The 12,682-nt window shown below is 41.8% G+C and overlaps 2 protein-coding genes across 3 annotated transcripts in view; one reads left to right on the forward strand and one right to left on the reverse strand.

Moving 5' to 3' along the window:
* Nucleotides 1–491: 491 nt before the first annotated feature.
* Nucleotides 492–5,142, forward strand: psmd6 (proteasome 26S subunit, non-ATPase 6). The gene is made up of 8 exons (XM_042407706.1): nt 492–765; nt 1,275–1,480; nt 2,965–3,110; nt 3,208–3,427; nt 3,665–3,773; nt 4,032–4,200; nt 4,745–4,822; nt 4,916–5,142. Exons 1-8 carry the CDS (start codon nt 621–623, stop codon nt 5,010–5,012), a joined length of 1,170 nt encoding a protein of 389 aa, XP_042263640.1. The 5' UTR covers nt 492–620; the 3' UTR covers nt 5,013–5,142.
* A 65-nt stretch (nt 5,143–5,207) lies between these two features.
* LOC121894182 (ataxin-7) overlaps nt 5,208–12,682 on the reverse strand; it is a 28,787-nt gene continuing 21,312 nt past the window's right edge. For both annotated transcript variants that reach the window (XM_042406599.1, XM_042406598.1), the window contains 6 exons: nt 12,429–12,511; nt 11,362–11,648; nt 11,027–11,216; nt 10,775–10,896; nt 9,480–10,632; nt 5,208–8,351 (listed from right to left, as the gene is read on the reverse strand). In XM_042406599.1, the coding sequence (XP_042262533.1) occupies nt 8,334–8,351; nt 9,480–10,632; nt 10,775–10,896; nt 11,027–11,216; nt 11,362–11,648; nt 12,429–12,511 (1,853 nt within the window). In that variant the 3' untranslated portion in view covers nt 5,208–8,333. The remainder of the gene's footprint in view (nt 8,352–9,479; nt 10,633–10,774; nt 10,897–11,026; nt 11,217–11,361; nt 11,649–12,428; nt 12,512–12,682) is intronic.

A 12,682-nucleotide genomic window follows, 5' to 3' on the forward strand; every position in this document is an offset into this window, starting at 1 on the left:
AAACAAATAACAAACAAAAGTATTCTCTAAGGATTTAAGTGAATATTTTGAACAACATTTTGGTTTCTCTTTATAAAGTTTAATTGGCAGTGTCATTTCAAATTTACAATTTGACTGACATGAACATGTTATTTTCCATTTTATAAAACTGTTAATTATGTTAATGTATCGTAGACTAGCTGCAAAAACAGTAAGCTAATACAATAAAAATGAATATACTGTAGTGGGTAACAGTGGGCTAAGTGGGCTTTCACTTGCTTTTATTGATTTTAATATTTGTTTTTGTGCTTTTATCTACGTACTCTGTAAAGCACTTTGTGTTGCCTTTGTGTATGAAATGTGCTATATAAATACTATATATATGTCTTGACTGCATGCCAGTGACAAACTTCACATTACATACAGCTGTTGTCCCCAGTCCTGTCCAGCAGGGGGCAGTAAACGGCACCTTGGTTAGTTAAGTGTCCGGCTGTCTCCGCTCTTTTCCGCCCTCTCTGACTGACAGTCCGACGGAAGCAACACAGCGCAGTGTTTTCCGTAGTCATCGTTGACTAGCTGGTCTCTGTCCACACAAAGAAAGCATTCAGTTCGCGTCTTTGCTCGTATACTTTTAAGTAAAAATGCCGCTAGAGAATCTGGAGGAAGAGGGTCTGCCCAAGAACCCTGATCTGAGGATAGCTCAGCTGAAGTTTCTGCTCACAATGGACGGTCACCGGCAGGATGTTAAAGTGAAGACAGAGCTCATGGACGCTATCAAAGCTAACAGTGAGTTAGCATTTCACTACGTTACGTTACCCTCACTCGCCTGCTTATTACCTGCACGGTGCAGACACACATTACTGTATGCACATAGATAATGGACTTGGTGTGTAAGTGTAATTAAAATTCAGTAAAGTCCGTTAATTCACTTAACTTTTACTCAACGACCATAGCAGGAAAATTAGCCTGCTAGCTAACTTCATTAGCAGCTAGCTGGCGACTAGCAAACTCAAGGAGGGTTGTTTGTTCATTTTCGTCTACAAATAGAAGGCTAAAGTCATCATATTTTCACGTTCTGGCGTATTTATTTAGCTTTTATTTGACTTAATAGTGGAAAAATAACGGGAGGGGGCGATAAATAATTTATTAGTACATAAAATAACTGTTTTTAGTGGAAAATCGACTGAAACGTCTCTGTGTCATCATATTTTAGATGTAAAGTTAATTAAATGGTCTTTTTAACCGAGCCTGTCTCACTCCTGTCAACTAGTTAAACTATCTTCTCTGTGCTCCAGATATGGCTCCGTATTATGAGGGTCTGTGTAAGGAACTGAAGTGGCAGCTGGACGGCGACCTCCTGAATAAAATGAAGAAGGCCAACGAGGAGGAGCTGAAGCGCCTGGACGATGTGCTGGAGGATGCAGAGAAGAACCTGGGAGAGAGCGAGATACGAGACGCTATGATGGCCAAAGCCGAATATCTGATCAGGATTGGAGACAAGGTAAGTCCTCCTCGGTCAACACGCACACGGCAGCTATGGGGAGTCTCTCTGCCGCTTTGACAGGCAGGTATTCATATATCCATTTCTGTTCTAAGGACAATGATGACAATGGCTTCTATGAACTAGCCCGTAGACAGCTTTTTTTAAATTTCGGTCATTTAAAAGACAGATGATATGACAAAATAATTATTGCAACACTTCGGGAAAATAGAAATAGCAATTTGGGCTGCATATTATAAACAGATGCATGCAGCTTTTATCTCCAGTCTTCATCTTTTGTTTAACATGTGTTACTGTAGCAGTGGTTGGAGAGACTGTTTAAAAGGGGAAATAAATAAAGCAATTGCTCAGTACTTTTGTTGACTTAGCTTGACACCATTAATAATATAATAACCTATCAATCTAGACTGAAATCCATGACCATATCGACAGACCTCATTCAAACTAAAGTATGTTATTTATCTGAAGGACTTTGCTGTTTTCTTTCTGTCAAAATCTAAATTTGCTGCTTTTCATTATCTTTTAAGCAACAGGAGTTGTTTGTCACTTGACAGCTGGCATTAGATTACAACCTTGGCTTTGTGACTATTGCAGATCTTTATATGGTAGTGCTGAAAAGATGCAACATATACTGTAAACACACACCCCTTTCAGGTGTCTTCTTATCTTAACGCAACAGGCACATTCCTATCTTGATTAGGCCAATGGACAGAATTCAAAGCAAAATGACAAACCAATTAACCTCACATCTGATGTTAATAAATTCATACGCTTTCTGAGTGCATGTTTGTTGAGTGTTGGTATTTGTAGTAGGTAATATCATAAACATTCATTCATGTTGATGCTAAGTAGAGCTGCAACTAGTGATTATTTTCATTATCTATTAGTCAGCTGTTTATTTTCTCAATTAATCATTTTGTCTATAAAATGTCAGAAAGTAGTGAGAATATTTGTGATTTCCCAGAGTCAAAGACTTAATCTTTAACTGTCTTATTTTGGCTGACTGAGAGTCCAAAAACAGCAATTTGCCATTTTTGCTGTTAAAAAAAAAAGCAATTATAGAAGTTGATGATTAATTTTCTGTTGACCGACTAGTCGATGGATCATCTAATTGTTGCAGCTCTAAAGTATATTTTCCCAATAAAATATCACCCACTGATTACTTTCCTATTCATGAGCACTGCTTTGTATCAGAGCCAAAATCAAACATATTGCTGAAGCACTCTTTCACATGTTTGAGTGGCACTTTTAACTCCACCACACATAGTATTACATTCTTAGTAATTTGGGTGACACATAATTTGTAATGATGAGTTTCTCATTTTCGATAATATTACAGTAGTTGAAGTAGTACAGCAGTATGCAGAGTGGTTGTTTGTATCCTGTTTCTTCTTTTTTATCTCTGTTGTGATAAAAGAAGTTACAGGGGTTTGCATGTACAGAATAGTAGCAGAACTGATTGACTTTATCTTGTACTTCCACAGGAGGGTGCCCTAACAGCCTTCAGGAAGACCTATGACAAGACAGTGGCTCTGGGTCACAGACTAGACATCGTCTTCTACCTGCTGAGGATCGGCCTCTTCTACATGGATAGTGACCTCATCACACGCAACTCGGAGAAAGCCAAAACGTAAAGGCTCTGTTGATCTGCAACATCTCCACCAACAGTCTCTGTAATCTTTTCAGTACTCATTATTCCCCTCCCTGCATATCTCCTCTCTCCGCAGCCTTATTGAAGAGGGGGGAGACTGGGACCGGAGGAATCGTCTGAAGGTCTACCAGGGTCTGTACTGTGTGGCCATCAGGGACTTCAAGCAAGCCGCTGAGCTCTTCCTTGACACAGTATCCACCTTTACTTCCTACGAGCTGATGGACTACAAGACCTTTGTCACCTACACTGTCTACGTCTGCATGATCGCCCTAAAAAGGCCTGACCTCCGTGAAAAGGTAGGCAAGGAGACAGTTTATTTACTCACAAGAAACTATCGAGGGAGACTGCATATGTTTTTGTGACTTTTTATTTGATTCCAAGAGTGGTTGCAGTTTAAAAAAAAAAAGGCAGTGAATTGACTAACTGTTTCATCACTATATCATATCACATCATAACTTGCATAAAGGTTATTGTATGTTTTTTGACACAGTTGGCAGCATGGCTGTTATAACGTTTTTAAATGTATTCTTCAGGTCATAAAGGGAGCAGAGATCTTGGAGGTGCTGCACAGTCTGCCTTCTGTTCGCCAGTATCTCTTCTCCCTCTACGAGTGCCGTTACTCTGTCTTCTTCCAGTCTCTGGGTGAGGACACCTTTTCTTTCACTGATCTAAAAAAAAAAAAAAAACAACATTGTATAACATTTAAGTAATCTGGTCACTTGTAGAGTACAGCTGCTAGTCGTCTTTATGCTGTTTGTCATTTCAGAGATGTACAGAGCTTTCTGGTGTCTTTTTTTTAAATGTATTCCATTATGTATTTTTCTCTGGATGGGATTTCTTGTCCTGCTCTGCTGCACGACTTTAATAAAGACTAAGAAGTGTCTTCTTATTGTGTTACAGCCACGGTGGAGCAGGAGATGAAGAAGGACTGGCTCTTTGCGCCACACTACCGTTACTATGTGAGGGAGATGAGGATACAGGCCTACAGCCAGCTGCTAGAGTCCTACCGCTCTCTCACCCTGGGCTACATGGCTGAGGCCTTTGGTGTCAGCACAGAGTTCATCGACCAGTGAGTGTCTGGACACCACGGCCATAGGCCATGTCTTCTGTAGTAGTGGAGGCTGTGCAAATTATTCTTGTGTTCTAGATAAGCCTCAACAATACTGCAAAATTCTTTCTTTTCAATTGCAAAATCTCTCTAGTGTTCAGATTGGGCATGTAGGGAGTTCTATCAGATAATCTCAAGTGATAAATTGTTAGATGCAAGATGGTTCAGAAACTTTCTATCTTGATTTGCACTCAGATCTGTATTTACTGACTAAATGCTGTGGACAGTCTTGTAAAGAGCTACACAGGCAAAACTACACATGAATGGGAACCAATGACCTGAATCCTGCCCCCAGTGAGCTTTACTTGTGCATTCCTTCATCCCAAAGTGGGTGTAGTTTGTATTGATTCACCATTAAAACAGTATTAGAGCTTCCTGGATATATAAAGTGTACATCTTCCTCTTTTTTTTTTTCTTACCCTGTGCTTAGTCCGAGGTTGTAGGGAACCATCATGTTATCGCTGACTTTTGTTCTGGCTAACTGAACTATATCTTTCTTCCTCAGGGAACTGTCCCGATTCATAGCTGCTGGCCGTCTCCACTGCAAAATTGATAAAGTGAATGAGATTGTGGAAACCAATAGGTAACATTACTATTCTTCAAACCCCAATACTTTCAGGAAATAACTGAATAATTAGACGCTGAACTCTTAATATCTTCATGTGCTTTTCCACAGACCTGATAGCAAAAACTGGCAGTACCAGGAAACCATTAAGAAGGGCGACTTGCTGCTCAACAGAGTCCAGAAGTTGTCCAGAGTTATCAACATGTAACCACGGAGGCCATATTTTTTCATTACAGCAAGGGTCACCTTGCATTTCATCTTGGTATACCCACACCCGTAGTTTGTCTGACAAAGTGACTCTTATATTGTGTATATAATAAAAAATTTGTTTAACTGTTGCATTTCTCTTCATTTATTTTAGGAAAGAGGCAGAGACATAATTTCATATAAATAGCAGTATAAATTATTTTATTTACAGAAACTTGTTACAAAACAAATATACTATACAATCTTTTTTTCTTTAAATATTAATTCTAACCTATGTTTTGTTCACAAATTACATAGCAGCCAATACATAAGTCCAGCTGAAAATGATTTTGATAATGTATACAAAAAAAAAAATCTATACACGCTTTTACATAGTATGAATGGTGGATTTATTTTTTCCTCCCAGACACGAGCTGTATTCTCTCTCACTTTCACATTCCAAGTCTATGGTGCTAGTAGAAAAACCAACCTCGCAATGTTTCCATCGACTGGAAACGATGACGAGATGTCAGTGGAGTTTGAGGGTAAACAAAAACACTTGATTGAATGTTTTAATGTACAACTCCCAGTAAACCAGAGGGGGCTTAAGCCACACACTGACGAGAACAGAAAATCTTAACGTCTTGTCTGGAAAACTTGGATAAACCCCCACCCACCCCAAAAAAAACGCACAACACTAAGTGTTTCATACTGGGCAGCTGACAAGCTCAGGTTTTACCACATTTAGGGTTCATAGGCAAATTTAAAAGCAAACTCCCTAAACACTTCGAACATTCAAGTAAGGTAAAACAACCCAAAGAATACTGTCCTCAAACAGTCAGGGTGAAACAAATTCAGGCACTTTCTTAATTTGATATTTCTTTTAAAGGCTGCAAACTATTTCTTTAAAAGCTGTGTTTCAAATTACTTGTTTGGCAACGACGATGCAAGCAGGTGAACTGTTTGAAGTGTTCTTCTTCCTTGCAGTGATTGCTTTAGTCCCTTCAGCCTTATAAAAGAACATTATATTTCAATCATGAAATGTGTTTAAGGTACACCATCTACAAAGTGTATGACTGAGGAGTCCATGGAAATTGGTCAGACAACGGGCACAGCTTCAAGCCTGCAGGACATTTTTCAAAATCACAGGCTAATTGGGTCACATAGTAACATTTTTTTTTTGTTGTTGTGTTGATTCATAGGCAACGTAAAATGTATTGTAAAAGCACATGTGATTGAGACCTTGAAAAGTGAATAAAGGTATCCTCTGTCATACAGACACATGCTACAGTGGCAACACTTCACCTTTGTTCCTTAAAGGATCTCAGTACACGATTCATGAGATGCTTCAGCTTCTACATGTAGGCGTATTGCATTATATCGACTTGGCAGTGAACCACTTCAAATAATCAAGTTCTGACTTTTCATCTTGTTTACTAAATAAATAATGACTTTTTAAATTGTACCAAAAAATTCAGCGTGTACGAAAAAATGCCTGTGCAAAAATACATATTTCACTATGTACAATTTGTTAACAAAATATGTATTCTCAAATAGGGATACTTCAATACTTGTTTTGATACATTGGCTACAAGAAAAAAGCTAAATTAAAGTTGTTTTTTTTAAAAAAGAAATTGTCTCCTTTACTTTCCACACTAACTGACATCAGTGGAGGTTCCGTAAATCAACAGGTGTTGCCAAAAGTTTCAATAAGTCCTGTGAAGCCATCTCCATGAATCTCGCACCATAAAACCCACTCGAGACCACTCGAAATAAGCAAATATCCCAACGAGATGGGAGAGTATTGCCTGATTTAAGACTCCATTTTGACAAAGGAATAGAGTATAATGCCTGGCTATCCATTCTACTATGACAAATCGTTCGCAACCCCACACCAACATAGTGTTACGGTGAGGCATTGAAACTTTTAACATCCAGAGCTTGGGTAGTGGTTACACATAGGAGGGACAATCATACCCACAGAAGACAGCTGACGTGCATAAAGTTTGCTCCAGTTAAGACGTACCATACCTGATTCCCTATGTAGGAAAAAAAAAGTTACAATTCACATCTGCCCACGAGCAGCTGTGGATTTCACACAGCTGTATGGGTACAAAGTAATTCTCTCAGTTCTCTCAGAGTATTAGAGAAAAGGTTGTGGCATTAATATGGTTTGCACAGATTTTCTTGATATCCACACAGGCAATGCACCATCACTGCTTTAACAGGCAAGACTGCCCACCTTTTAGTTAAAAAATAAAGTAATTGGCAAAGCTGACAGCAGCTTTTGGCTAGCTTCGTGGACAGCTAAGCAGTGCCTGTGGAGAAAGAAGTTATTTAGTGCTGTTCACAGTTGGGGGTAGGTCTACTGTGGCTATCATTTTGCACAATGAAAAGATTCAGATAAACAGGTGTCCTCACGACCAAACCAACTCTGACAAAAGATTCAATCGAATGGGCACATCAGGCGTCCTTTTCACATTTGAAAGCATTACTGTCTTCACCACATCTACAAAGACTCTTTGTAGTTCAGTGTAAAAAGCTCATAAGAAATCATTAAAAGGTAACACTTGCATAATTATTCTGGGTAATAAAAGAATTGACCAGATCGTCCCTACCGGCTCATGTAACCCAAAGTTACTCGACGTGTCACCAAAGAGTCAGACTAATGGAAAGGTGAAACAACAAGGTGATTGTGTGTTGTTTAAGGTGTTGCAAGTAACAGTTTGCTGCTCCTCCTGCTCTCCTTCCAAGGCTTCTGAGATCAGGCGCTGGGGGTGTAATTAAGTTGGAAATTCCAGTAGTCCAGCAGAATCTGACATGAGAAAAATACTCGTACACGCACGCACATTCACACACTCATTCTTCAGCAAACACAGAAGAGATCGGCTTGTTGTCTCCCCAGTTGCTCAGCGTCATGGCGGCTTGTTGCGGCAGAGCTTGCGCCAGCCCTTAACTTGAACCCGATGAGCTCAAGAGACCCATGGCTGTCGCTATCTTCTTCCTACTTCCGGCCAGACAGGAAGACCTCTCAGAATACTGGGACAACAAGGCGTGGGAGGTCCATGGCTCGCTCACTGGACCCCTGGCGCTCCACGCTTTGACTTATCCCCATTCAGTGCCACCATCCCTCCCCCACACACATGGCTTTGGGAGAAATAGTAAGGACCACATTGACTTCACTGGGCAGTCCAGATCATCTCCACCCTGAGGATTGTGGGAAGCTGAGAGTAATGTGGGTTTGATTTTAGAAGGCCTCGTGCAGTCCAGAGCAGTATGCGGACTGCTCTGGACTATTCCCCGTCCGCCTGCCAGTTCCATACACAGAAGCCGGACACCGCTGTCAGGGACGAGCCTTTGGCTGCGTAAAGGAGAGAGAAAAAACTGTGTTAAAATGGTTGTTAAGACATCAGTCTGTAGTAAGTTATAACTACTCTCAACCAGTCAGAGTAACTAATTCTACTAAACTCTAAGCAGGCAAAGGGGGGTTGTGCTAGTGTCATTCACAATGTTATATTTCCTTCTTTAACATTTTCCCCTGTTACCACTGGATGTTCTTGCACTTGAAGTTATTACTTGTAAATAGTGGTTGCTAAAGTAGGTGAAATAATTTAACTACATACAAATGCTGGCCTCATCAGCTTCTTTAATGAAATAACTGAAAAGATAAATCCAAAAACAATTGGCAATTCCTTATCAAATATATGCTCTTCATTCATGAGCTGAATAACATTCACGGGGTACGAGGGAAAGACAAAATATCAATTAATAGAAAGGACTAACGTTCAATCAACTAAAGTGATCAATCTCCTGTTGCAAACACTGTGACGGAAGTGTTGAGGTTACATGCCAGTTAGCAGTATTTGTCAACTACATACCTTTCACAATAAGACATATGCCAGTTGGTCAAATTTGACTTGTGGCCATTGTTTTTATTAGTATGGCATCCTCTAACTGTTCCCCTTGACTTCAGCAATTTTTCTGTTTTTTAACTAATGCAACTTGGGCACAGATAATTTGGTCTCTCTGGGGAAATTTCTCATTGCTGTTACATTGCTTCAAAGAATCCATTTTACCAGCACTGGGTGCAAGACATTACTAATAACTAGTCCAATACTAACATTTGATTTTTCAGAGTTGGAAGTAATTTTCATGAAGGTGTTCATATTCACGGATTTTTAGAGATGCAACAAATTATATTCATTATTATTGATTAATCTATTGATTGTTTCATAAATTTAGCCTAAAAAACATTTAAAAATAGAGCGAAACACCCATCACAAGAGCCCAGAGCACTAAGTTGATGCCGTCAACTTGTTTTAATTTGTTTTCAAATTACAAATCATCAACACAGTCATGTACAGTCAGTTACAGTGAGTGCAGTATTGAAGTATGAGAAGAATTTAAAGAGACATTTATCTGTCATGGAAACACAAGTTGTTCACTGTCATTAAAATGTATCCAGACTGGTAAAGAGTACATAACTCACCTGATGTAAATGGGAGTTGTTGGGCAGCCCTGGCGTCCCTGGAATGCTCCGCCCATGCTTCCCATGGATGTTGTTGATGGCAGGAGACTTGGCCACCTTGGGTCTACCTGGTCCAGGTCCCCCTCCTCCTCCGATTCCTCCTCCCCCACCTCCACTATTAATGCCGCTGGAGGCTGGAGAGCTTTTCCGCTTCTTGCCCTCAAGGCGCCCATCTGAGGAGTGGTGGCTGAAGCTGGTATGGTGGTCAGATGAGGACTGGTGGTGGACAAAAGGCCCCAGGGAAAGGGTGGAGTCACTGCTGTTCATCACCACACTCATGCGCTTGATAGACTCTGCAGAGCTACCCGAGGGAGGACCTCGTGCTGACGGCCCCGAGGAACCACCTGCTGAACCTCCAGAAGGCTCAGCCTTGAGACTAAGTGAGTTGGTCCGCACAGTGGGGCCACAGTTGAGCCCCACACTGTGGACTCCGCTGTGGGAGGAGGATAATGACGATGAGGATGAAGGACCTAATGAGCTGTGGTGGTAGGTGCTCCCTGAGCTGCCGACATTTGCACAGTTCTTCTTGAAAGAGGAGGAGGAGGAAGAGTAGTTGGCATTAGAAGAGGATGATTCAGAGGAGCTATGGGATGAAGAGAGGATGGAGCTGATCTTCCTCTTCTTCCCCGAGCTGAAGCTAGTGCTGCTACTGTTACTGTTGGCTCCACTGCTGCCCCCACCGGTTGAGTTGGGGATGACGGGTGTGGAGGAGCCAGAGGAGATCTCCTTGGGTCTGAAGGACGATGACGACTTGGTAGTGCTGCTGCTGGAGGAACGGGACTTAAGCGCCCGGCCTGAGGCTAGGGAAGGAGCTGAAGAAGAAGAGGATGAGGACGAGTGGGCTGAAGGCATCTGCGGCGACGAAGACACTTGTCGGGCCTGTGTGGTGCCGTAGGCCGGGTGCTCAGCCCCGCCCTGTGGGGAGCTGCGGGCATTTAAGGTGGTCCCATAGGAGAGCATTGACTTGCCCTCATAGGATTGGCTGTAGGGAGTCTGGGGCAAGGTGGCAGGAGGGCCCAGGAAGCCTGAAGAGGGAGTGCTACTGTGGGAATTTGTGCTTGTCCTATGGGTAGGTGCAACGGAGGAGGTGTTCTCCAAGGCCAAGGGGATTTTCCTGCAACAAGGAGGAACATAATTCATTAGCTATGATGTCAGAAATGCTGACCCCAACAGAAAAGATGGCAAATTATTATGACCCTCAATGTAGGCATCACATCACAGTGAGACATAACAAAATCTGAGCAGGACAGACTTACTTCCACATCTGAGAGTTGACATGCTTTTCCATCATTGTGGTTAGGGCACATCGCACTCTGTCCCATCTCCGGTCGAAGGAGTAACAGCCTCTCCCAAACAGTCGACTTCCAAAGGTACAGTACTGAGAACAGACAGAGGGTATCAATTGCAAATTTTATATAAAACACAATGGTGCTGTATAAACAGTGCTTAAAAGTTTTGACAATATGGATAAATTGTGGATTAGACCAGTGACTGTAGAGAGCACTTACAGCTGCCGGTCGAGGGTGATAACCTGAATAGTGACAGTCCAGTTTGTCAGCGTTCTCCTCCCGCTCCTCGTTCTCTCCCTCGTCACTGGAGGGTCGGGAAAAACCGTCGGGGGCAGTTTGGGGATGGTGTGGTGACTCGTGGACTACTGCAGGGTCTGCGGGGGTACTACCGCTGTGACTGCTGTTTAGTCTGATGGATAGAGAGTGTGTGTCAGGTTATTTTCATTATCTTATAAGCTGAACATGGTGAAGCCTAGTTTGTCTGGTGTCACTGCATGTAATACGTACATAAAAGATGAAACAAAATACAAGAACAGGGCTTGAGTTGCACTCACCGTGGAAGACCAGGGCTATGAAATTTAGGTTTGCCGGTTGGCAAAGGCTTAGTGGCGTCTGGGGCAGGGCCATTGCCATGAGCCACCTGGTGGACGTCATGGGCAGCGGCGAGGTGGGAGGAGGGGTGTGGTTCCCTGAGAGGGGGGTTTTGCTGGGAATGGGGTTGGTGGAGTTCTCTCTCCTTGTCCTTCTCCCGCTCCCTTGCTCTGTTCTTGTGCTCTGCCAGCAATGTGTCAAAGCGCTTCCTCCGCCCTGGCACCGCCCTCCGCTGGCTTAAGGAATGTGTCTGGTGGGACATTGGAAAGGTCAAAGGTCAGAATTATTGAATTATAGAAGAGGATCTGCTTGCCGACGTTCACTTCTATTTTTTATTCCAATTTGTACATGACAGAGAACATTCTGAGACTACGGCATAATTATGTGACTTTGCTGACAATAATCATAAACGTCCCTTTAAAAAAAATGTATAAGTATAAGAATTGTTAACAAATCCCATGAAAAGACCAAAACAAAGAATTAACTGGTCCTACTAACAATTATCTGATATAGCTTATTCCTCCGTACTGTGAAGCTCCATTGTTGTCCAAAACTATTAAAAACACATCAATGAGCTGCACCTTTGCACTAGATGACATTCATTATGGTGAATGCAGACACTGTAGTTTATTTAGTCTCAATCGCACATACTGGTGCCAGACACATTTACACACAAAACCGTGACTGAAAATAGTCCCTAACAAGTACACTGTTTAGTGCAACATTTGCTACAAACTACAGAACCAATCTGTTTGAGGAAATTGTTCAGCATTTTCAGAAAACAAAGCCAAAAAAACTATTTGTGACCTGCCTTCCAAGATTTACATCCTCACTGGGTATGAATGGGCTTGAGGCTGATGGCCATTTACTGGGTAGGGAAGTTGGAAAGTATTGAGAGACGGACTAAAGTGGTCTTTTCATGGGATTTGTGACGCAACTAAAAAAAAGAACCAACCTTATCCATTATATGATACATGACACAGTTACTTGAAGTCCTAAGTACACAGTGCATCAAACAGAGAATGGTTACCTTGCATGTTAGAGATCTTGTGCATGGTTTCCGTGCCGTCACATCCACAACGCCGCAGTGGATGTCTGGATTGAACTCACGTTCTGAAGGCACAGGAGAGGAGACTGTTAGTTACCTTACATGCACTGTTAAAAATCAACTGCTCTGTTAACTTACTTAACTGTAAGTTGTGTTACGTAAAACACAAGTCTTTACCTGGTATATGTAATACATGTGTACATGTGATATTGTGACTACAGGTAACTTTCTGAGTT

This window comes from Thunnus maccoyii, chromosome 3, assembly GCF_910596095.1.
Source record: "Thunnus maccoyii chromosome 3, fThuMac1.1, whole genome shotgun sequence".
Classification (NCBI taxonomy): Eukaryota; Metazoa; Chordata; class Actinopteri; order Scombriformes; family Scombridae; genus Thunnus; species Thunnus maccoyii.